The sequence below is a fragment of the Stenella coeruleoalba genome (genome assembly GCF_951394435.1).
Source record: "Stenella coeruleoalba genome assembly, chromosome: 5".
In the NCBI taxonomy this organism is placed as follows: domain Eukaryota; kingdom Metazoa; phylum Chordata; class Mammalia; order Artiodactyla; family Delphinidae; genus Stenella; species Stenella coeruleoalba.
In genome coordinates, this window is record NC_137150.1 from 79,131,669 (window position 1) to 79,158,221 (window position 26,553).

A 26,553-nucleotide genomic window follows, 5' to 3' on the forward strand; every position below is an offset into this window, starting at 1 on the left:
GAATTAAACACCTAAATGTAAGAGCAGAAAGCATAAAACTCCTAGAAGAAAACACAGGCAGAACACACTGACATAAATTGTAGCAATATTTTTTGGCTCTGTCTAAGGCAAAGGAAAGAAAAGCAAAAATAAATAAATGGGACCTAATTAAACTTAAAAGCTTTTGCACAGCAAAGGAAATCATTGACAAAATGAAAAGACAACTTACTGAATGGGAGAAATACTTGCAAATAATAAGACCAATAAAGGATTATTATCCAAAATATATAAATAGCTCATACAACTCAATATCAGAAAAACAAACCCAATTTAAAATGGGCAGACGACTTGAATAAACATTTTTTTTTGGCCGTGGCATGCGAGATCTTAGTTCATCTACCAGGGATCAAACCCACACCCCCTGCAGTGGGAGTGCAGAGTCTTAATCACTGGACTGCCAGGGAAGTCCCTTGAATAAACATTTTTTTAAAAAGACATATAGATGGCCAACAGGCACATGTAAAGATGCTCAACATTGCTAATCATCAGAGAAATGCAAATCAAACCCACAGTGAGATATCACCTCACACCTGTCAGAAGGGCTATCATCAAAAAGACCACAAATAACAAATGTTCGAGAGGGTGTGGAGAAAAGGGAACCCTCATGCAATATCAGTGGGAATTTAAATTGATGCAACCACTTTGGAGAACAGTATGGAGGTTCCTCAAAAAAGTAAAAATAGAACTACCATATGATCCAGCAGTCCCACTCCTGGGTATGTATCTGAAGAAATGAAAATACTAATTGGAAAAGATACATGTACCCCAATGTTCATAGCAGCATTATTTACAATAGCCAAGAAATGGAAGCAACCTAAGTGTTCATTAATAGAGGAATGGATAAAAAGACATGGTGTGTGTGTGTGTGTGTGTAAACACACACACACACACACACACACAATGGAATACTACCTAGCCATAAAAAGAATGAAATTTTGCCATTTACAACAACATGGATCAACCTGGAAGGTATTATGCTTCATGAAGTAAGTCAGACAAAGACAAATACTGTATGTTTTCACTACACGTGGAATCTAAAAATATCAAACAAACAAATGAATTTAACAAAACAGAAACAGATCTTCAAATATAGAGAACAAACTAGTGGTTACCAGTGAGGAAAGGGGAAGTTGGGAGGGGCAAGATAGGGGTAGGAGATTAAGAAGTACAAACTACCACATATAAAATAAATAAGCTACAAGGATATATTGTAGAGCACAGGGAATATAGCCAATATTTTATGATAACTTTAAATGGAGTATAATCTATAAAATTTTAAATCACTGTGTTGTACACCTGAAACTAATGTTATAAATCAACTAGACCTCAATAAAAAATTTTTTTTTAATTCATCCAAATAAAAATTAATAATGAGATATCTCAAACGGTCTGTATGTAATACTACTTAATTTGGGGTAAAGAGTATAACACATGGATGTCTTATTTGGAACGAGAAACAAAAGGCCCTAGTGTGTGCTCCCTGTCCAGGTGGCTTTCTTCGTTTGGGCTACATCCACACAAAGGGAAGAAGTTAGGACTTGCTCAGTTTGCCCACAGACAAGTCCCACTGATTCCTTTACATCTCGTGCCCCCTCCAGCTCCTTCCCCTCAGAGCCAGGAGAAGCTGGGGAGGGGGGTCACAAACTAGTAACTATTAAACAGAGGATTTCCCCCCCTCCTTCAGTTCCCTCAGGTGGAATTGATCTGAAGCAGGTTGGCCTCACCTTGGACAGAGGAGAAGGAGCAAGGAGTTGCATGTTTTCTTAAGGATCTAGAAAACATAAGATCCCTTTTATAATATAAGGTGACAGAAAAATATTATTTGATTTAATTTAACAAAATTAAATTTTGTTGGTAGAGGCACTATCATACACTGTTGATGGGAGTATGAATTAGAACAATCTTTTTGTGGGGGCAGTTTGGTGGTATCTATCAAAATATAAAACACACATACCTTATTTCCAGCACTGTACTGCTAGGAGTTTACTCTCCGAAGCCTGACCAGGGTGTTCACTGCTATTTATACGAAAACACACCGGGAACAAACTAGATGCTTATTGCTGGGGTGGGTACTGGTTTAAAAAAGTACAATCATGTAATGGGAAAACAAGATATTTCTTTGTTCTTGTCCAGTGCATTAGAACTACCATTCCTTTCTCACTGGTTACGTGATCTTAAATATTAACACTTCTCTTAAACCTGTCTAGAATTCCCCTGCAAACTCTAAAGCCTCCCAAGCTCTTATTTCACTTAAATATATTTTTTTAACATCTTTATTGGGGTATAATTGCTTTACAATGGTGTGTTAGTTTCTGCTTTATAACAAAGTGAATCAGTTATACAAATACATATGTTCCCATATCTCTTCCCTCTTGCGTCTCCCTCCCTCCCTCCCTCCCTCCCTATCACTTAAATATTAATCTTCTGGTTGCATCCTTCCCTCTGGGATCAGGACTGTCACCAATAGTCTGAAAGCTCCGGAAGAACACTGTTTTTAAAAACACATATTTTTTCTCCTTCTCTATCGACTAAAAGCATCAATCTTTAAAAACATGCCACTTTTGGCAAACGATAAGTGAGGATATTTATACTGAGATCAGTCCTGGCAGGAACAGGAGATATTGTGACTCACGCAGAGCTGCAGAGTCAATTTAGGTCTGTCAGGCTTCTCAGCTTTTCAACACCTGCCTTGCACATGCCCTGCCTGCAAAAGGCTACTACAGTTGGAAAACCCTGTATATTCTCAACATTTGCTTTACATTGAAAAAAAATCAAATTACAAAATACAAACTTATGGTTACCAAAGGGGAAAGAGGTGGGGGAGGGATAAATTAGGAGTATGGGATTAACATATCCACGCAAGTATATATAAAACAGATAAACAACAATTCACTGTATAGCCTGGGGAACAAAATTCAGTATCTTGTAATAACCTACAGTGGAAAAGAATTAGAAGATATATATATAAACTGAATCACTTTGCTGTACACCTGAAACTAACATAATATTGTAAATCAACTATATTTCAATAAAAACCAAACCAAAACAACAACAACCACCAAAATACACCTCTTCTGGGAATTTGGGAACTGCCTCTTTTTTTTTTAATTGGAGTATAGTTGCTTTACAATGGTGTGTTAGTTTCTGCTGTAGACAAAATGAATCAGCTGTACGTATACATAACATCCCCTCCCTCTCGAGCCTCCCCCCCACCACCAACCCTCCATCCCACCCCTCGGGAATTGCCTCTTCAAGAAGGTTTGGATTTTGACGCGCCATCAAACTTATTAGAACTGCACCTATCCATACTAGAGGTGATTATATTCTGCAGTCAGACAGCATCGAGGGAACCTGACCTCTGAAATAAGAAAATGCAGTGATTCTCCTTCAGAATTTTCCCCATACCTCTGCTCAGCTTTAAATCTCTGGAATATTGAAAATAGTTTCTACCTTTAAAAAGATCATCACGGGCTTCCCTGGTGGCGCAGTGGTTGAGAGTCCGCCTGCCGATGCAGGGGACACGGGTTCGTGCCCTAGTCTGGGAAGATCACACATGCCACGGAGCGGCTGGGCCTGTGAGCCATGGCCGCTGAGCCTGCGTGTCCAGAGCCTGTGCTCTGCAACGGGAGAGGCCACAACAGTGAGAGGCCCGTGTACCGCAAAAAAAAAAAAAAAAAAAAGAATGAATAAATAAATAAAATTAAAAAAAAACAGATCATCACGTGGAACATTTGCATTGGCTTACCTTTTTCTTTGACAAAGTCCTTTTGCAACTCTGGGATCAGGAAACTATAAACCAACTCGGCAACGATCTCCTCTGACTGAAGCTGAGTTCGACTAAAAAGTAAAAAACAAATTAAACGAGTATTTCCTTTGTTGCCTTACTTGAGCTGCCGATTTATACTTGGATCCTCCTTGTTTGTGTAAGGAACTCCACTGCTCAAATCCCACCACTGCCTTTTCCTTAAGTGATCTGAAGTAGCACATTCCTGGTGAGTTTGGTTAACTCCATGGAAAATCCAAATTTGTCCTTCACTTAGCCTGCCTACCAGGACGGGAGTGTTAGAGATACAACTTACAAATGGAAGCCAGAAACTCTGCGGTGATGTCCAAGTAAAACTGGACATACTTAATCACATTGCTTTCATGCTTTGTGATATTCTAAAAGTAAGAAATATGAAAGTGCTCCAGACTGCAGAGGATAACTGAAAATTCTATTCCCGATGCTCTTACCATACAAAGGTACAGGCCTGCTGGCTGCTGCTAAAACAATGCATACTGAAGCATGAGTTATATATTTGTTTCTCCTTGGTGGTAAAATCTTAAGCTCTTGAAGAATACATATGAGTAACAGCAAAAGGCTGTCCATCCCACCATCTGTCCCCTTGGTACACACCGGCTTTCCATTTCATAAGCAATGTCATTGATTTCCTCAGCCATCTTCTCTATTTCTGCCCTGGCTTGTTCTTCTGCAGTATTCTCTTCAGTGTTCAGTATTATATCCTCCAGATAGGAAGTTACAGTACTTTGGTGAACTTTAATTACCTGCAAAACCCCAAAATACTCCAGTTACTCAGAATAGGAATGCTACCACTGTACACAAGAAAAATGCATGAATATTGGTTGACTTTTTTAGCACATCTACTTCATTCATCAGTAGTCCCCTCATTCATTATTCTTTTTTTTTTAAACTACAGATAGTCTGTTTCTAATCCACCTGTCTACCCACTCTGGGAAGCCCCTACCTATCTGGCTCATTTTAGAATTATGGGGTGGGCGATACAACACTGCAGAAGGATCATGGGCTTGAGTCAATAACCCTGTTTTGGATCCTGGCTTTATGCTTACCAGCAGTGTAATTTGGTCAAGCTACCTAACTGTGGCAGAGACTAAGATGTATTACACAATGTCCTTTCTTTATTCCTCTTAAAGGATTCTTACAGGGAAAGACATAGCTTTTTTTTTTTTCTCTCTTTTCATTTCTCATTTCATGGGGACAAAATGCAGGAGCACCAGTCATCTTAAACTGCCATGAGGGTCACACCCAAGGGACAGAAAAGCAGGAAGCTAGAAGGATCCTGGGTCTCTGGTGAATTTTTTTAACTATCTTCTCAGCCCTGGGCTGCTGCTTTTTAAAGCTTTCTTGAAAGGATATAGACTATACATTTAGAAAAGTGCAGAGCACATAAATGTCCAGTGCAATGAATGAGGGTCAAGCCACTGCTAGGATCCCAGAGGTCACTGTGAGTTCTACCTGACCACAGACCCTTCCCACGCTCATGAGTTTATGGTAAAGACTTCCTATTCTTTAGGGCTGTGCTCCCTAAGTTTGCAACCATAAATAATACAGTTTAGTTTTACCTGTTTTACAGATGGATACCAAGGAAGCATCACAAGCATCGAGGGTGTCATACTTAGTTTTGTATGCATTCTGTCTCAACAGATTTTGAGCTTTGGCGGAAGGGCACTTTTTATTTAATGTGTGTGTATTTCTTTGTGTCTGAGATAATGCTTGGGACTCAGTAACAACTCAATACCTGCTTCTTGACTGGCACTGCAGCAGGACTCTGAATATGAAATGTTTACTGAATAGCTACCTGTAAAACACCAAGTCCATAACCTTGAATCCCTATGCCTTCCTTATGGGAGAGACCCAATGACCAGTTTAATACAGTTCAACCGAACAACCAACCAACCAACCAAAATATATTTTCTTAAAGTGTGTTATGTACAGAGGGCTATGCTGGTGCTGTGGAAGGCATGTGCCTGCTCCCATGGAGACCACAGACTTAGTCAGGAAACAAGTCACACCTAGATGGAACGATTAGACAGTTGAGTCTTGTAATAGTTCAGAGGTGGAAAGTTTAATTTGGTTCACCTCTAGTAATACACGCACTTGTGTGTTTACATATATCTTTATAAATGTGTATGTTTCTGGACACATTTGTGCTTGTAGGTGCGTAAGTGAATAAGGAAACGTATGGGTGGCTATATGTGTGTACCTCCCATCTCTGCTAATATTGTGCATGTGGGCTTATGTTTGTGAGTGTATCTTAACTTATAGATGTGCAAAAGTGTGTATGTGTTTAAAATATGAGTCTATGACTTTCTGTATCTATGTTTCTCAATATCTACATGTTTTTTTCTGGAAATTTACTCGTGTACATTTCTTGGTTTTGGTATATTTATGTGCAAGCATATTTATCTTTAAGAGGGTCATATGATGGGAGATAGGGAATTTAAATGATGCTGGGGTCCAGAGATGGATACATTTTTTACATAAATGTTCCTTAAAATCAGGCTGGAAGTGTCATCTTAACCCTTTCTTGCCCCTCCTAGACATGCTGACATTTCCTGGGATCATTCCCACTTAAGAGATACCTTCCTAGAAGCCTCTCACCAGCTTCTTCCTTTCCGTGTTTCTGAGTATAGTGGTTCCTCTGTCTCTTTCCTTTTATTCTCACTCCCAACTGGTTCTTCCCATCCCAGCTGGTTTTTCCTTAGTGATATTAGGTAGAGGATAGTAAATTCTGGTTTGCTAAAAATTTCTACATTTCAGCAACTTTTTTTTTTTTTGCAGTACGCAGGCCTCTCACTGTTGGGGCCTCTCCCGTTGCGAAGCACAGGCTCCGGACGCGCAGGCTCAGCAGCCATGGCTCACGGGCCTAGCCGCTCCGCGGCATGTGGGATCTTTCCCGACCGGGGCACGAACCCGTGTCCCCTGCATCGGCAGGCGGACTCTCAACCACTGGACCGCCAGGGAAGCCCTCAGTAACTCTTTTTAAGGAAAAATGTGTTAGGATGGTAGGAAGCTAGAATATGAATTATTATTATAGGCTGTATGACACTATAGTTAAAAAGCTTTAACCCAAACTTTTTAAAGCTGTATAGAGGATGGGAAGTCTGTTTAATTTTAATCAATTTCTTATCTGAAAAAACACATACCAAATACTATTCAGGGGTCAATCCTAATTCCATGGGAATTGGGTAAATCCTTTGAATCCCAGATCAAATAAGAAGACCCCAACTTGACATAACTTTTTTTTTTTTTTTTTACTTGAGGAGCTCAAAACTATCCACATATATTAATACAATTCAGACAGCCTCTTAGATAGGAATTTTTTTAAGTTCCAGGTTGGCTCTTTCTGCCTTTCCCATGTGGCCCGCATCCGCACAAGGGAAACGCACACAGCCTTTGCCTTAGCATATTCTGGGTGTGCTGGCCGCCCATGCAGCCTCTTCTGTGCCCACCTCCCCTCAGCCTGCCCAGCTTCCTCCTCTCCATTCCGGGGGTGAGATGCCTTAACTGAAAGAATACACATCAAGCTCTCCAAGAAAGGGGAAGTACTCGTCGCCACCTCTGGGTGTGATTTTTGGGGGAATTAGTCACAGCACAGCTCCCTTTAAAGAAATCTTCCTCACAAATCCCCTCCCATTTTAACACTTGAGCTTTTGTATACTTGATGAGGGTGAGAGTGCTTTGAGGTATTACTGGTTCCTCAGATTTCCTCTGAGTTTGCATCTTGGTCACTTTGGAATTTCACATCTGTTGGGTCTTGGTCAGAATTCGAATTTACCAGCCTGGCATTCCTAATTCCCAAGATTGTATCTTTAGTCAAAATCTCTCTTCGAAACTCTATCTTGTATATCCATCTGCTGAAATGCCACCTCCACTAAGATGTCTCAAACTTAATATAAGTCATTCATTCCACTCCTGCCCCTAAACCTATTACACCCTCAGCTTTCCCGCCTCAGTAAATAGAACCGTCACCTCCCCACTCACTGACACCGGAAACTGGACATCATACTTGACTTTACCCCATTTCTCACTCTGGCCTGAGTTACTTCATCAGTCTCCTTCCAGGTCTCCTTGTTTCCACCCTGTCCTCCCCTACAACCTGTTCACACAGCAAAGCAGAGTGACTTCTTCAAAATATGTCACCGGGCCCCATTTGTTTCCTTCATGAAACTTAACACATTTTCTGATCCTACACTTATTCGCATGTTATATAGGATTTAAGCACCAGGAGAGAAGGGGCCACACCTGGTTTTTCCCTCCAAAGTAGCCCCAGTGCCTTTGCACAGTGCTGGGCATACCATAGGAACTCAATACATTATTTGTTGAAGACAATGAAAAACAAAAAACGAAAGTCATTTCATATCATGAGTTTCCTGGCAACGTCCCCACTTGCCTCCTTAAATATCTGGTCCTCCTCCTGCAGGCGCCTCTCTTCCACCTGGCGCCGGCCACTCTCTTCGGCTTCACGCATCCTGCGCTGCCTCTCGGCCAACATGACCAGGGCATGGACCCTCCTCTCCTCCTGCAGTCTCACCAGCTCTTTGGACAGGAAGTCAAACATGTCTGCCAGCACCCATCCTTCCAGTCCAGCCAAATGGTTTTCAATCAGTGACACCTTAAAAATAATAATGTAACTATGAGGATACAAATTCCACTAAGAATGGAGATTTATGAGGAGGGATGCTGGATTATCCTTGACAGTCACTTCACTTTCAGAATGCACTTAGTTTTTATTAGGAATATTATCTCCAGACTGGCCGCATCCCAAGGGTTTTACTAGGAAAACTTACGATACAAACTTAGACTTGAGAAAGTAGATTGCTCAGGCAGTCACTGACGGATGATCGTCTTCAAATTATAAAGGGGATTTAGCAAAACATTTGTTAGTGTCCACACAGAATTTTTTTTTCCTTTCAATTTTATCCAGAAGGTAAAGTGCTTGGGTCTCCCCAGACGTGAAGGGAAATGTCAAGGTTTTTATTAAAAGATAATGTTGGAGTTCAAAAAAATAGAACCGCTTAAAAATTCACTCATGATACCTTTTAATTTTTCAATGCTTTGTCCTTTAACACAAGTTTGGGGAATTTTAAGATCTTCGGTAACATGAAAGTAGAAAACCTTAGTACTGTTTATTCATTTAAATAATTTCAAAGTCAGTAAGAACTATCTTTGAAACAGAGCAGGAAACAAGCCTACATGTCTGTGTAATCACTGAGGTAAAATAAGGGCTAGGGGCCTAGAGTTCTTGGCCAGGAGTAAGCCACAGTATCTATTTATGGATCTCTCTGTGCTGGCTTTGGCACCGGGGGAACAAAAGTGTTTGAGAAGATTGTACTGTGCTCCTGCTCCTATCCTCAGGGATAAGGGGAAAAGGCTCTTCTCCCAGGCACTTGCTGCTCTCACACTGACGGTTCTCCCTCAATATGAGAGAAGGAGAAAATGAGAGGATCGGCATTGCTGTAGGTACCCGTGGGGTGCCCACTCCCCCAGATGCCTGCATCTTACTGGTGTATCCAGGAACAGCTGAAGGCAAGCAGGGTGAGTTTGTGGCTATGTGACAGTTCTTCCCATTAATTCCTCCCTTAGCTCTTAGCTGTCATGATGTCTATCAAGTATTCTGAGGTAGATGGGTTGAAAATCCTGGATTGTCTTAGCTGTAGCTGCTAAAGTCTATAATCAGAAACCAGAAGGGGCCAAGGAGGACATTTTTCCGTCCAGGTCCTGGGTATTCTGCTGCCAGGGCATTCTGCTCCCTATCTGAACAGAAGTGCAGCCCGTCTCCATCATTCCCAGGGCTCCGGGATGCCCAGATTTAGAGACTCCAGTGTCTGCATTCTCCTCTTCTTTCTCTGGTTCCTCTGCTGGGTCTCACAGTCTGTGGCTTTCTTCCTCCCTCCCTGCAAACCAGCTCCCATCACTCAGAGACCATCCCCAGTCCTGCTGTCATGTAAAAGGAATAAAGTGGTGCTCGTTTCCAGGCTGCTTAACGTTTGTGCCTAATTCACAGCACAAGAGTTACGTTTGTTACTAAAGGTAACAAACTTTACTGTTTGTTAACTTAACTGTTACTAAAGGTAACAGCTTCGCTGTAAGTTTACTTTCTTTTTGTTTGGCCGTACTGCGCGGCATGTGGGATCTTAGTTCCCCAACCAGGGATCGAACCCACGCCCCCCTGCATTGGAAGTGCGGAGTCTTAACCACTGCACCGCCAGGGAAGTCCCAAGTTTACTTTCTTGTAACACTAAACTCTGTGCAAATTGGTTCTTTTTCATTTTGACTCACAGATAAGTGGGACAGATAGTAAAAGTGTATCTACACTGTAGTCAACAACATTAAATACTATGTGTCTATAGACAAATGCCAGAAGAAAGTAGGAAACACATTTACAGTTGTCAGGTTAGAGCTGCAATTAGCAGCTATTGTCAGTCACACAGAGCTCAGACGACCCGGTGAAAGTCACAGAATATCATATTAACATATTTAATATGCAGTTTAAGGAGTATGAGCTATGTACAGCTCCAAAACTCATAAATGAGTGTGGATAGTTTTTAAAATCTCATTTCTCACTTTTTTCTTATTGCTTTAATTACTTATTCATTCTGCTAAGCTCCCGCTGAAATATATTAGAGTCACCAAATATTTAAGAAAGATAGGAAGAGAAAACCTTTCAAAATTGTGGGGGTTTTTTCTTTTCGTTTTGCAAATAAAAAACTAAGAGCAGACTCAATTCAGGGAGGGCACAGCCCACTCAAATTCTGGACTGCAGCACCATTGATGAAAAATGCTGGGCTTGTGGGGGGGTGTTTCTTTTTCATCACGTCATTTATTGTTACTATAATGTTGCTTGTATAATAATAAAAACCAAGGGCGAAATGGGACAAGAAAAGGAAAGGAAAGGAAAGAACCTTGTGCTCGTGCAGGTTCCTCTGTCGCTGCAAGGCCAGGGTCACCTGCTTCTCGGCTTTCTTCACCAGCCTGTCCTCTTCTTGCAGTGCGTGGCTGGTGCGCAGCTCCTGGATCAACTCCAGTCGCTTCTCTTTTCCTTCAAACATCTGTGTCAAGTCAGATCAGAGAGAGCCTTTCAAATCAGCATCCGTTGTGCCAGGCACGAGGCCTCGCAGACAGTGACTTGTGAGGCACTTGTCAACAGAGGGTTCTGTTCTGCCTTTCAGGGCCACACAGCAGGTGTGTGCCACAGAGCTAGCGGTCAGCCCTCTGCACCTTCAGCTGCTCAGGCAGAGAAGGAGCTTAGCTACAGGAGCTTAGTTAGTTAGTTATCGACTCAGTTTCTTAAAATGCCTCTCAAAGACAAGGTGACAACTATAGGGTCATGTTAAGAAACTAGAGCCTTCTCCTCATTTCCTCTGCTCCTTCCCTAAGAAGCCTGGGGGTGGTATTTTTCATGGTCATATTTTCTTTTCCGAGAGATTTGCCCCTCATCTGGAATACAGGATCTGCTGTCTGAACTTAACTGCTGTGTTTCTCCCGGGGAAGTACTGGCAGGAGAATAGAGAATAATGCTGAACACAGGTTGCTCATCCAGCCTCCCTGAACTTACTCACCATAACTGAGTCTCTTAAGAGTTACAGCTGTCTGGGGAGAAAAACTGTTTCAGCTGAGGCTTTATATCAGTCCATTTTTAAACTGAAGCGTGAGCTTGCTCTAGTGCCACAAATAATCTGGCTAAAGCTTTTAGTCAGGAAGACCGGAGTTGAATTTGGCAGTTAACATAATCCCCCTCAGACTCATATTACTCGCCTGTAAAATGGGTAATTGATACAAAAAAAGAAAAAGAGCTGATATATGTAGAGCAAAGAATATATAATGTGAGCATGTGGTAAGAATTCAAAACTGTAGTTATTACTTAGCTATTTCATTTATTATTCAGGTATTGATAGCTATATACAAACGCAGATAATTGTATTACAACTTTGTGGAAAATTAGAGAATCTGCTTGTGATGTTTAGGGTCAAAATTCAGGTATGAAAATTGCTGGATTTATCAATTCCAAGGAAGACATTAGCTTCACACTGCCTTGGGTACACTACAGCAAACAGCAGGCGGTCCTTTCTTGCCTTGTTACTGTGCCACTCGGGCAAACTATGGCAACTCAAGAGCACAGTACCATAGGACAGCAGGGTGCAAGAGGCAAGTCACCCCAAGGAACCAAGCACATATGCGTTCTGTAAATCTATTCTCAAAGGAGAAGAACAGGGCCAGTGGTTGTACCCTACACACCATGTTCTGAACGACTCTGCCCCGGAGTAACTTTTGAAGGTAGATCACAGCCATTTCTATATCTTCTTCTTCCTAAAAGAACAAAGGGAGAACCAAGCAGCTTGAGGACAGTAGCAGTCAGCATCAAATACTTTTTTGAAGATTTATATCAAGCAAAAGATTTATATCGAGCAAAAAGCTAGATGCCAGAAGGATTTAAAGAGAATAAAACATCATCCCTCTTTGAACTTATAGAACTTTAAATGTTACTTACTGTATTGTTAAAATGCATTGTTATTTTTCATTATAAATAAGTTATCATTAATAAATTACATCAGAAGCAAAAAATTCACCCACTGTCATGGTATCCTTACAAATTAAGCCATTTTCATTTTTTCTATATTCCTTTCCAGCAAAATCTTTCTTGAAGAAGTATTGCTAATAAATCCCTTTTGCAATAGTATTTTCATGTTTGATCATGCGTAGACAAAGAATACAGCTGGTCTGTATCAGAGTCGAAAATGAGGTGCTTTTCACAAGAATTTAGCTAAATTGGTAAAATAAGAATATAATGGATAAGATCAGCTATCTATAAAAATCACCTTAAATAAGTGTATGTCAAAAGCAGAAAGATCAGAGTCTGCAAATTTACTTAAAGCCCCTCTGAATGCAAAAGTAATCAACAGTGGAATCGATGGCATTAACACTCGTGAATGACAACGTGTTAACCACAGGCAGTGGTCGGCACAAAGTCTAGAAAAGGGGACACTGCCCAGGAGCACATCGTGTCCAGTCAGCGGGAGCATTCCAGTCCCTCCAGAGACATCAGAGCCATCGGAGGTGCTAGTGAGATCTCCCATCAACTCCCCTCCCTCTGACAAAGCACAACAACCTTCTGTACAATTTGGCTTCTTGTGAGAACTGCCCTGTATTGGGAGATAACAAGCTGACCTCCCAAGAGCAATATCCTGATATACCAGGCAGTTATATTTCTCTCCGTAAAGTAACAAATTTGCGTTGTGGCATCTCCAGCAGTTTCTTGCAGGTTTAGTCTGAGTCAGTCCTTTAAATCCAAACCAACTATGGAATGTTGACCAAACTGAGTCTGGGGCCCTGCAAAGGTGAGGTACGGCCCTGGTCAGGGTGAACTCTCTGAGCCAGTCTTGATGTCACCTCTGGTATTGCATTCCTCTCTAATTCCAGCTGTCGTCAGCCACTTCCTCATGTGGGAAGACAGTTACAGTAAATGATCATAATTCGATCTTCTTTTTTTTTTATTTGATGTACATCAGAATTACCTTCTGATGCCAATTTTTCTTGGGAAGATTTTCTTCTTTGTGTTTTTATTCTTGAAAAGGATTGACTTTAGATTTCATTTCATTTTGCTTGTTTTTGTGTGTGCATTTGAAACATAAGGATAAAGGCAACGTAAGTCAGATCTTGGGAAATGAACACTTACGTTAGGTTTGTTTTTAACCCAAACTATCTGAAGAATAAACAGCAATACTGAATTTAGCTTTTCACATAAAAGAACCTTCAAACTTACATTGGAATTCATCTCCAAAGTTGGAGTTGGAAGTCGAGGTTGAGGTATTGGCTTTCTTTGAAGAAAACGCAATGGTTTCTTTGCTTCGGGGCCCTTATTCTTCTTTTCCAACAGTGCCTGAAATAACACACCAGTGACTGTCATTTCTTACCTTTGTATTTTTTTCCCACTACCAAATCTAGGCCACAGATCTGAATATCAGTCAGAAAGAATTTTCTCTATGGCCATGCTAGGACGGTTTGAGAAAGTCCAAACCAGGGTGCACCTATGATATTCCCATGCATAAGTTAACCACTGAACAAACATGAAACATATTCTAGGTGTATCCATTTTAATCAAAAGTTTTGGAGGCTTTAAACATTTTTTTTTTGAGTTTCTGAAAGGTTCTGTCATGTGTATATGCAAGCAAAACCCCCAACTCCTACCGTTCCACATGAGCTAATTTGCTGTTTTAAATGACTGCCTGGGCAATAGAAAATTGTCCTGTGTAGTAAACGACTGAAATATTTAGTATGTTTTGTTGTTATGGGGGAACTAAGGGGCATTAAATGGCAATTATCTCAAAGTGAAGAGAGCTTTACTTTGGGCTTGAAATCCTACACATCAAGATTTTTGAATATGGTTCCTTGTGGAAGAGTGTATGTGTTTCTGTTTAAACATGCACTTTATTTTCTTACTTTTGATCATCAAAAATCCTGCCAAAATTACACATAAGATTTTGTTCATCAGTTCCATTTTCAGATATAGCGGGATACTTTTTAACTTAAAAGTATCAAAAATTCTGATCTCTGTGATTTTAAAATCACACTTCCATTACTTTTTCATCACATAATTTTTATATTATTTTTTCCATAAAAACACAAATAAATGATAAAACACTTAAATAAGTGATAAAGCACTAAGCCAAGACTTGAAATTAATAAAAATATGAAAATTATGAGTAAAATTTGGAACCACATCCAATTATTGTGGTTGTAACAGAGCATCCGAGTTTCCTGAAAATAAATCTGATGGCAAATATATATATTAGCTCTATGATAATCCAAACTAATGAATCAACAGGAAGCAGCAGCAGTTTAAAAGTACAGTTTGCCCTTGAACAACATAGGTTTGAACTGCATGGATCCACTTATACATAGATTTTTTTTCAATAAATATATTAGAAAAATTTGGGGAGATTTTTGACAATTTTTAAAAACTTGCAGACAAACCACATAGCCCAGAAATATTGAAAAAGTTAGGTATGTCATGAATGCATAAAATATATGTAGATATTAGTCTATTTTATCATTTACTACCATAAAATACACAAAATCTATAAAAAGTTAAAATTTATCAAAACTTATGCACATAAACAAACATGGTGTTATTCAAAGTCAAAAGAAATGTAAACATACGTAAAGATGCAGTGTTAAATCATAACTGCATAAAAGTAACTGTAGTAGATACTATACTACTGTAATAATTTCATGACTACCTTTTATTGCTTCTGCTGTGAGCTCAAGTGTTGCTAGTATCCACTTAAAATGTAGGGTGACACTAATCATCTATGAGTTCATCTCTCCAGTAAATTGCATGTCATGGTAACAAGTGATCTCTAGCAGTTCTTGTATATTCTTCGTTGTGTTTAGTGCAATACTGTAAACACTGAGTAACACTATGGGAGCCATACGAAGTGCCACTAGTGACGGTGGGAGTGCTCCCAAGAAGCAGAGAAAAGTCGTGACATTACAAGAAAAAGTTGAATTCCTTGATATACACCGTAAATTGAGGTCTGCAGCTGCAGTTGCCCACCATTTCAAGATAAATGAATCCAGCGTAAGGACCATTGTGAAAAAAGACAAAGAAATTCATGAAGCCATCACTGTAGCTACACCAGCAGATGTGAAAACCTTGCGATCTTTGCAAAATACCTTTTTATCGCATGTTGAAAATGCAGCTTTCATGTGGGTGCAGGATGAAAGGCATACCTCTAGACTGTAATATGATTCAAGAAAAAGTGAAGTCATTATAGGAGAACTTAAAGTAAAAGGATGGTGAAGGACCTAAAGCTGGAGAATTTAATGCCAGCAAAGGATGGTTTGATAGTTTTAGAAGGAGGTTTGGCTTAAAGCAAGATAACAGGAGAAGCAGCTTCTGCTGACCAAGAGGCAGAAGATACGTTCCCAGACACCACTAAGAAAATCATTGAGGAGAAAGGATATCTGCCTGAACAGGGTTTTTTGTTTTTGTTTTTTCTTTTTTTCAGTACGCGGGCCTCTCACTGTTGTGGCCTCTCCCGTTGCAGAGCACAGGCTCCGGACGCGCATGCTCAGTGGCCATGACTGACGGGCCCAGCAGCTCCACGACACGTGGGATCCTCCCGGACCGGGGCACGAACCCATATCCCCTGCATCAGCAGGCGGATTCTCAACCACTGCACCACCAGGGAAGCCCCTGAACAGGTTTTTAATGCAGATAAAAGTACTGTGTTCTGAAGACATGTGGAAGTGTTTCCAATGATCACCTGGGTGACTACAGTGGTTTTGGCTCCACTAGATACACCAGAAATACATCTACACGTGGAACAACTCCTATGGAACACCTACTGAACGCTGGCAGAAGACCTCAGACCTCCGAAAAGGCAAGAAACTCCCCACGTACCTGGATAGGGCAAAAGAAAAAAAGAAAAAACAGAGACAAAAGAATAGGGATGGGACCTGCACCAGTGGGAGGGAGCTGTGAAGGAGGAAAGGTTTCCACACACTAGGAAGCCCCTTCGGGGGCGGAGACTGCGGGTGGCGGAGTGGGGGAGCTTTGGAGCCGCGGAGGAGAGCACAGCAACAGGGGTATGGAGGGCAAAGCGGAGAGATTCCCGCACAGAGGATCGGTGCTGACCAGCACTCACCAGCCCGAGAGGCTTGTCTGCTCACCCGCCGGGGCGGGCGGGGCTGCGAGCTGAGGCTCGGGCTTTGGTCGGAGCGCAGGGAGAGGACTGGGGTTGGCAGCGTGAACACAGCCTGAAGGGGTTAGTGCACCGCGGCTACCCGGGAGGGAGTCCGGGGAAAAGTCTGGACCTGCCGAAGAGGCAAGAGACTTTTTCTTCCCTCTTTGTTTCCTGGTGCGCGAGGAGAGGGGATTAAGAGCCCTGCTTAAAGGAGCTCCAGAGACGGGCGCGAGCCACGGCTAAAAGTGCGGACCCCAGAGACGGGCAAGAGACACTGGGGCTGCTGCTGCCGCCACCAGGAAGCCTGTGTGCAAGCACAGGTCACTATCCACACCTCCCTTCCGGGGAGCCTGTGTAGCCCGCCACTGCCAGGTTCCTGGGATCCAGGGACAACTTCCCCAGGAGAGCGCACAGCGGGCCTCAGGCTGGTGCAACGTCACGCCGGCCTCTGCCGCCACAGGCCCGCCCCGCACTCCGTGGCCCGCCCTCCCCCCCGGCCTGAGTGAGCCAGAACCCCCGAATCAGCAGCTCCTTTAACCCCGTCCTGTCTGAGCGAAAAAACAGACGCCCTCCGGCGACCTACATGCAGAGGCAGGGCCAAAGCCAGAGCTGAGCCCCTGGGAGCTGTGAGGACAAAGAAGAGAAAGGGAAATCTCTCCCAGCAGCCTCAGAAGCAGCGGATTAAATCTCCACAATCAACTTGATGTACCCTGCATCTGTGGAATACCTGAATAGACAACAAATCATCCCAAATTGAGGAGGTGGACTTTGAGAGCAAGATTTGGGATTTTTTCTTCCTTTTCCTCTTTTTCTGAGTGTGTATGTGTATGCTTCCGGGTGAGATTTTGTCTGTATAGCTTTGCTTCCACCATTTGTCATAGGGTTCTATCCGTCCGTCTTTTTTTTTTTTTCTTAATAGTTAATTTTAAAAACTTTATTTTATTTTACTTTATCTTCTTTCTTTCTTTCTTCCCCTCCTTTAGACAACGAATCATCCCAAATTCAGGAGGTGGACTTTGAGAGCAAGATTTATGATTTTTTTCCCCTTTTCCTCTTTTTGTGAGTGTGTATGTGTATGCTTCTGTATAAGATTTTGTCTGTATATCTTTGCTTCCACCATTTGTCCTAAGGTTCTATCCGTCCATTTTTTTTTTAGTTTTTTAAAATTATTTTTTAATTTAATAACTTTATTATATTTTACTTTATTTTACTTTATCTTCTTTCTTTCTTTTTTCCTTCCTTCCTTCCTCCCACCGTCCCTCCCTCCCTCCTTTCTTTCCTTCTTTCCTTCTTTCTTTTTTCTTCCTTCCTTCCTTCCTTTCTTTCTTTCTTCCTACTTCTACTAATTCTTTTTCTCTACTTTTTCTCCCTTTTATTCTGAGCTGTGTGGATGAAAGGCTCTTGGTGCTGCAGCCAGGAGTCAGTGCCTCTGAGGTGGGAGACCCAACTTCAGGACACTGGTCCACAAGAGACCTCCCAGCTCCAAATAATATCAAATGGCAAAGATCTCCCAGAGATCTCCATCTCAACACCAGCACTCAGCTTCACTCAACGACCAGCAAGCTACAGTCCTGGACACCCTATACCAAACAACTAGCAAAACAGGAACACAACCCCACCCATTAGCAGAGAGGCTGCCTAAAATCATAATAAGTCCACAGACACCCCAAAACACACCAACAGACATGGACCTGCCCACCAGACAGACAAGATATAGCCTCATCCACCAGAACACAGGAACTAGTCCTCTCCACCAGGAAGCCTACACAACCTACTAAACCAACCTTAGCCACTGGGGACAGACACCAAAAACAACAGGAACTACGAACCTGCAGCCTGCAAAAAGGAGACCCCAAACACAGTAAGATAAGCAAAATGAGAAGACAGAAGAACACACCGTAGATGAAGGAGCAAGATAAAAACCCACCAGACCTAACAAATGAAGAGGAAATAGGCAGTCTACCTGAAAAAGAATTCAGAATAATGATAGTAAAGATGATCCAAAATCTTGGAAATAGAATAGACAAAATGCAAGAAACATTTAACAAGGACCTAGAAGAACTAAAGATGAAACAAACAACGATGAACAACACAATAAATGAAATGAAAAATACTCTAGATGGGATCAATAGCAGAATAACTGAGGCAGAAGAACGGATAAGTGACCTGGAAGATAAAACAGTGGAAATAACTACTGCAGAGCAGAATAAAGAGAAAAGAATGCAAAGAACTGAGGACAGTCTCAGAGACCTCTGGGACAACATTAAACCCACCAACATTCAAATTATAGGAGTCCCAGAAGAAGAAGAGAAAAAGAAAGGGACTGAGAAAATATTTGAAGAGATTATAGTTGAAAACTTCCCTAATATGGGAAAGGAAATAGTCAATCAAGTCCAGGAAGCACAGAGAGTCCCATACACGATAAATCCAAGGAGAAATATGCCAAGACACATATTAATCAAACTATCAAAAATTAAATACAAAGAAAGCATATTAAAAGCAGCAAGGGAAAAACAACAAATAACACACAAGGGAATCCCCATAAGGTTAACAGCTGATCTTTCAGCAGAAACTCTGCAATCCAGAAGGGAGTGGCAGGACATATTTAAAGTGATGAAGGAGAAAAACCTGCAACCAAGATTACTCTACCCAGCAAGGATCTCATTCAGATTTGATGGAGAAATTAAAACCTTTACAGACAAGCAAAAGCTGAGAGAGTCAGCACCACCAAACCAGCTTTACAACAAATGCTAAAGGAACTTCTCTAGGCAAGAAACACAAGAGAAGGAAAAGACCTACATTAATGACCCCAAAACAACTTAGAAAATGGGAATAGGAACATACATATCGATAATTACCTTAAATGGAAATGGACTAAATGCTCCCACCAAAAGACACAAATTGGCTGAATGGATACAAAAACAAGACCCATATATATGCTGTCTACAAGAGACCCACTTCAGACCTAGGGACACATACACACTGAAAGTCAGGGGATGGAAAAAGATATTCCATGCAAATGGAAACCAAAAGAAAGCTGGAGTAGCAATTCTCATATCAGACAAAATAGACTTTAAAATAAAGACTATTACAAGAGACAAAGAAGGACACTACATAATGATCAAGGGATCGATCCAAGAAGAAGATATAACAATTGTAAATATTTATGCACCCAACATAGGAGCACCTCAATACATAAGGCAAATACTAACAGCCATAAAAGGGGAAATCGACAGTAAGACATTCATAGTAGGTGACTTTAACACCCCACTTTCACCAATGGACAGATTATCCAAAATGAAAATAAATAAGGAAACACAAGCTTTAAATGATATATTAAACAATATGGACTTAATTGATATTTATAGGACATTCCATCCAAAAACAACAGAATACACATTTTTCTCAAGTGCTCATGGAACATTCTCCAGGATAGATCATATCTTGGGTCACAAATCAAGCCTTGGTAAATTTAAGAAAATTGAAATTGTATCAAGTATCTTTTCTGACCACAACGCTAGGAGACTAGATATCAATTACAGGAAAAGATCTGTAAAAAATACAAACACATGGAGGCTAAACAATACCCTACTTAATAACCAAGACGTCACTGAAGAAATCAAAGAGGAAATAAAAAAATACCTCGAAAGAAATGACAATGGAGACACAATGACCCAAAACCTATGGGATGCAACAAAAGCAGTTCTAAGAGGGAAGTTTATAGCAATACAAGCCCACCTTAAGAAACAGGAAACATGTCGAATAAGCAACCTAACCTTGCACCTAAAGCAATAAAGAAAGAAGAATAAAAAAACCCAAAGTTAGCAGAAGGAAAGAAATCATAAAAATCATATCAGAAATAAATGAAAAAGAAATGAAGGAAACGATAGCAAAGATCAATAAAACTAAAAGCTGGTTCTTTGAGGAGATAAACAAAATAGATCACCCATTAGCCAGACTCATCAAGAAAAAAAGGGAGAATACTCAAATCAATAGAATTAGAAATGAAAAAGGAGAAGTAACAACTGACACTGCAGAAATACAAAAGATCATGAGAGAAGCAATTCTATGCCAATAAAATGGACAACCTGGAAGAAATGGACAAATTCTTAGAAATGCACAACCTGCCAAGACTGAATCAGGAAGAAACAGAAAATATGAACAGACCAATCACAAGCACTGAAATTGAAACTCTGATTAAAAACCTTCCAACAAACAAAAGCCCAGGACCAGATGGCTTCACAGGCACATTCTATCAAACATTTAGAGAAGAGCTAACACCTACCCTTCTCAAACACTTCCAAAATATAGCAGAGGGAGGAACACTCCCAAATTCATTCTACGAGGCCACCATCACCTTGATACCAAAACCAGACAAGGATGTCACAAAGAAAGAAAACTACAGGGCCATATCACTGATGAACAAAGATGCAAAAATCCTCAACAAAATACTAGCAAACAGACTCCAACAGCACATAAAATGATCATACACCATGATCAAGTGGGGTTTATTCCAGGAATGCAAGGATTCTTCAATATATGGATATCAATCAATGTGATACACCATATTAACAAATTGAAGGAGAAAAACCATATGGTCATCTCAATAGATGCAGAGAAAGCTTTTGACAAAACTCAACACCCATTTATGATAAAAACCCTGCAGAAAGTAGGCATAGAAGGAAATTTCCTCAACATAATAAAGGCCATATATGACAAACCCACAGTCAATATCGTCCTCAATGGTGAAAAGCTGAAAGCATTTACACTAAGATAAGGAACAAGACAAGTTTGCCCACTCTTACCACTCTTATTCAACATAATTTTGGAAGTTTTAGCCACAGCAATCAGAGAAGAAAAGGAAATAAAAGGAATCCAAATTGGAAAAGAAGAAGTAAAGCTGTCACTGTTTGCAGATGACATGATACTATACATAGAGAATCCTAAAGATGCTACCAGAAAACTACTAGAGCTAATCAATGAATTTTGTAAAGTAGCAGGGTACAAAATTAATGCACAGAAATCTCTTGCATTCCTATACACTAATCATGAAAAATCTGAAAATGAAATCAAGAAAACACTCCCATTTACCATTTCAACAAGAAGAAGAAAATATCTAGGGATAAACCTACCTAAGTAGACAAAAGACCTGTATGCAGAAAATTATAAGACACTGATGAAAGAAATTAAAGATGATACAAATCGATGGAGAGATATACGATGTTCTTGGATTGGAAGAATCAACATCATGAAAATGACTCTACTACACAAAGCAATCTACAGATTCAATGCAATGCCTATCAAACTACCACTGGCATTTTTCACAGAACTAAAACAAAAAATTTCACAATTTGTATGGAAACAGAAAAGACCCCGAATACCCAAAGCAATCTTGAGAACGAAAAACGGAGCTGGAAAGATCAGGCTCCCTGACTTCAGACTATACTACACAGCTACAGTAATCCAGACAGTATGGTACTGGCATAAAAACAGAAAGATAGATCAATGGAACAGGATAGAAAGCCCAGAGATAAACCCATACACATATGGTCACCTTATCTTTGATAAAGGAGGCAGGAATGTACAGTGGAGAAAGGACAGCCTCTTCAATAAGTGGTGCTGGGAAAACTGGACAGGTACATGTAAAAATATGAGATTAGATCACTCCCTAACACCATACACAAAAATAAGCTCAAAATGGATTAAAGACCTAAGTTTAAGGCCAGAAACTATGAAACTCTTAGAGGAAACCATAGGCAGAACACTCTATGACATAAATCACAGCAAGATCCTTTATGACCCACCTCCTAGAGAAATGGAAATAAAAACAAAAATAAACAAATGGGACCTAATGAAACTTCAAAGCCTTTGCACAGCAAGGGAAACCATAAACAAGACCAAAAGACAACCCTGAGAATGGGAGAAAATGTTTGCCAATGAAGCAACTGACAAAGGATTCATCTCCAACATTTATAAGCAGCTCATGCAGCTCAATAACAGAAAAACAAACAACCCAATCCAAAAATGGGCAGAAGACCTAAATAGACATTTCTCCAAAGAAGATATACAGACTGCCAACAAACACATGAAAGAATGCTCAACACCATTAATCATTAGAGAAATGCAAATCAAAACTACAATGAGATATCATCTCACACCAGTTAGAATGGCCATCATCAAAAAATCTAGAAACAATAAATGCTGGAGAGGGTGTGCAGAAAAGGGAACACTCTTGCACTGCTGGTGGGAATGTGAATTGGTACAGCCACTATGGAGAACAGTATGGAGGTTCCTTAAAAAACTACAAATAAAACTACCATATGGGGGCTTCCCTGGTGGCACAGTGGTTGAGAGTCCGCCTGACAATGCAGGGGACATGGGTTCGTGCCCCGTTCCAGGAAGATCCCACATGCCGTGGAGCGGCTAGGACCGTGAGCCATGGCCGCTGGGCCTGCACGTCCAGAGCCTGTGCTCCGCAACAGGAGAGCCCACAACAGTGAGAGGCCCGCGTACCGCAAAAAAAAAAACAAAAACAAACAAAAAAAAACTACCATATGACCCAACAATCCCACTACTGGGCATATACCCTGAGAAAACCATAATTCAAAAAGAGTCATGTACCAAAATGTTCATTGCAGCTCTATTTACTATAGCCCGGAGATGGAAACAACCTAAGTGCCCATCATCGGATGAATGGATAAAGAAGATGTGGCACATATATACAATGGAATATTACTCAGCCATAAAAAGAAACGAAATTGAGCTATTTGTAATGAGGTGGATAGACCTAGAGTCTGTCATACAGAGTGAAGTGAGTCAGAAAGAGAAAGACAAATACCATATGCTAACACATATATATGGTATTTAAGAAAAAAAAAAGAAGTGTCATGAAGAACCTAGGGGTAAGACAGGAATAAAGACACAGAAATACTAGAGAATGGACTTGAGGATATGGGGAGGGGGAAGGGTGAGCTGTGACAAAGCAAGAGAGAGGCATGGACATATATACAGTACCAAACGTAAGGTAGATAGCTAGTGGGATGCAGCTGCATAGCACAGGGAGATCAGCTCGGTGCTTTGTGACCGCCTGGAGGGGTGGGATAGGGAGGGTGGGAGGGAGGTAGACGCAAGAGGGAAGAGATATGGGAACGTGTATGTATGTATAGCTGATTCACTTTGTTGTGAGGCAGAAACTAACACACCATTGTAAAGCAATTATACCCCAATAAAGATGTTAAAATAAAAAGTACTCTGTTCTGGAAAACAATGCCACAAAAGGCATTTATTATTCAGGAGGAGAAGCGAGCACCAGGATTCAAGGCAGGAAGGGACAGGCTTACTCCACTGTTCTGTGCAAATGCAGTTGGGTTCTTATCAGAACTGCCCTTATCTACAAAGCTGCTAACCCTCCAGCCTTGAAGGGAAAAGATAGTCACCAGCTGCCAATGTTTTGCTTGTAAAAGAAGGCCTGGATGTAAAAGAGGCCCTTTTTCTGGATTGGTTCCATTAATGCGTTGTCCCTGAAGTCAGGAAGTTCCTTGCTGGTAAGGGACTGCCTTTTAAAGTTCTTTTGCTATTGGACAACATCCCTGGCCACCCAGAACCCCGTGAGTTCAACACCAAAGGTGTCAAAGTGATCTACTTGCCCCCAAACACAATGGCTGTAATTTAGCCTGTAGATCAGGGGGTGATAACGACCTTTATGGCTCATTACACATGGTACTCTGTGGAAAGGATTGTCAATGCTATGGAAGAGAACTCTGATAGAACACCACAAAAGTCCGGAAGGATTACACCATTGAAGATGCCATCATTGTTACAGAAAAAATCTGTGAGAGCCATTAAGCCCCAAACAATAAATTCCTGCTGGAGAAAACTGTGTCTAGATGTTATGCATGACTTTACAGGATTTATGACAATGTCAATCAAGAAATCATGAAATAGATTCTGGGCATGACAGAAAAGGTGGTGGTGGGGGGTGAAGGGTTTCAAGACATGGATCTTGGAGAAATTCAAGAGCTAAAAGACAGCACACCAGAGGGATGAACAGAAGATGACTTGATGGAGGTGCATGCTCCCTAAGCAGTGACACACAATGCGGATGAGGATGTCGAAGAAGCAGTGCCAGAATACAAGTGACATTAGAGGATCTGGGAGAACAATTTCAATTATTCAAGGCTGCTTTTGACTTCCTTTTATGAAACGGACCCTTCTATGATATATGATATGGGCACTGAAACTAAAGCAAATGATGGAAGAAGGATTGGTACCATACAGAAACATTTTTAGAGAAATGAAAAAGCAAAAAAAGTCAGACAGAAATTACAGTGTATTTCTGTAAAGTGTGCCTGCCTCTCCTGCCTCCCCTTCCACCTCCTCCACCTCTTCCACCTCTGCCACCCCTGAGACAGCAAGACCAACCCCTCATCTTCCTCCTTCTCTTCAGTCTACTCAACGTGGAGACCACAAAGATGAAGACCATTATGGTGATCCACTTCCACCTAATGAATGGTAAATAATCATCATGCCATACAGTTAATAAACTACTTATCTGTTGTGTATGTGTGTGTCTTTGTGTAAAAATCTGATAACTATACAAGATGTTTTCATGTCATGATGATCATTATCGCCTAAGTATTCACTGTGTAGAACATTGTGTCCAAGACTTGTATTGAGTCAGTGAAGTAAGATCAAACAAGAGAGCTGTGTTACAGATTTCAACTGAAGAAACTGTTTCAAGAAGGAGAGAGTAACCAGTCAAGTACTACAGAGAGAAGAGAATTGACCACTGTGTGGTAGTTAGCAATGTGGAGGGCACTGTTGACAATAGCAGATTCATTGGAGAGTCTTTGTTTTAAAGTCTGTTTTGTCTGGAGAAGATCAAGATGGTGGAGTAGGACACAGAACTCACCCCCACACACACAAAGAGTACATCAAAAATACATCTACATGTAGAACAATTCTCATTAAAAACTGACTGGAGACTCACAGAAAGACTCTTGCACAACCAAGGCTGTAAGAAAGATCCACATGAAACTGGGTAAGTAGAGAAGAGAAATGATCAAGTCACAACCTCCCAGGGGATTCAGAAGAGGAGGGGGTTAAACACAGGCAGAGATCCTCCCTAGGGAGTGAGCAGTTTGAGTCACATATTGGGCACCACAGTCCTGGGGTCTGACACAGGGACGACAAATCCCCTTGGCTGGTTAGAGGGACAGCGAGAGTAACAGGAGGACTGTGGGAGCCTGTACTCTGCTTGTAAGGAGCATGTGCATGCTTGCTTGCTCACAAAGCAGGGCAAAGAGGGCAGACTGAAAATTGCATGGGTGGCTGGCTGGTTTCCCATGAATGCCTCAGCGTGTGCACCAGCCTGAGCTAAGAGAATGCTCCAGCCCCGCTTAAAAGCTTGGCTGTGCGACACAGAAGTGGTTCAGACATAAAGCAGCATCTGAGCAGGGTGGGGACAGCCATTGCTGGTGCTTATACAGGCAGGGCATCAGGGACAGTCCAGATCTCTGGCCTCAGCCAGACTACCATGATGTGTGCCAAGGCCCGTGCTCCAATCCATGCCAAGGACTCTATACCAGCCCCTCTTGCTGCAGCATTGCTCTCATCTGGGGTGAGGGTGCCAGTGCTAGGAATGGGGAGAGTGCACACTTGGAAGGAATGGAGCCAGCCCAGACCTGACCCTCAGGGCTTCTGCTACATCAACGTGGTATAGGAAACCACCCTCAATAGGGCGGTGATGGTCACTGAGCAGAGGGGAAGCCCTGCGTTACAACAGGCTTTGGCCCTAGCGCCTCCATCTCCAGCCCCACCTTCTACCAAGGTGAGAGTTGCCAACATGCCCTGAGAAAACGTGACTAGTGTTCATGTCAAATCCAGCTGTCCCACCAAAGCCACTGGGTACAGACAGACTGTATAGGGATGCTCCCCCATAAGATCAAGATCACTATAGGTAACTGTTTCATCTAATTTCATAGAAACAAACAAAAGCAAAATAAGAAGGCAGAGGAATTTGTCTCA

General features: G+C 41.3%; 1 protein-coding gene across 6 annotated transcripts in view; it reads right to left on the reverse strand.

Annotated features, from left to right (window-relative positions):
• Positions 1-26,553, reverse strand: part of CFAP91 (cilia and flagella associated protein 91) — a 150,064-nt gene that overhangs the window by 37,783 nt on the left and 85,728 nt on the right. For 2 of the 6 annotated variants that reach the window (XR_013828545.1, XR_013828546.1), the window contains 7 exons: positions 13,602-13,718; positions 12,077-12,148; positions 10,744-10,890; positions 8,232-8,453; positions 4,436-4,584; positions 3,490-3,876; positions 149-2,111 (listed from right to left, as the gene is read on the reverse strand). Coding sequence is in view for 3 of the 6 variants with exons in the window: in XM_079922985.1 (XP_079779111.1) it covers positions 3,490-3,656; positions 3,785-3,876; positions 4,436-4,584; positions 8,232-8,453; positions 10,744-10,890; positions 12,077-12,148; positions 13,602-13,718 (966 nt within the window). In the remaining 3 variants the exon portion in view is untranslated. Of the gene's footprint in view, positions 1-148; positions 2,112-3,489; positions 3,877-4,435; positions 4,585-8,231; positions 8,454-10,743; positions 10,891-12,076; positions 12,149-13,601; positions 13,719-26,553 lie in introns of those variants that run through there. The other 4 variants (XM_079922986.1, XM_079922987.1, XM_079922985.1 and 1 more) reach the window with 3 other exon arrangements.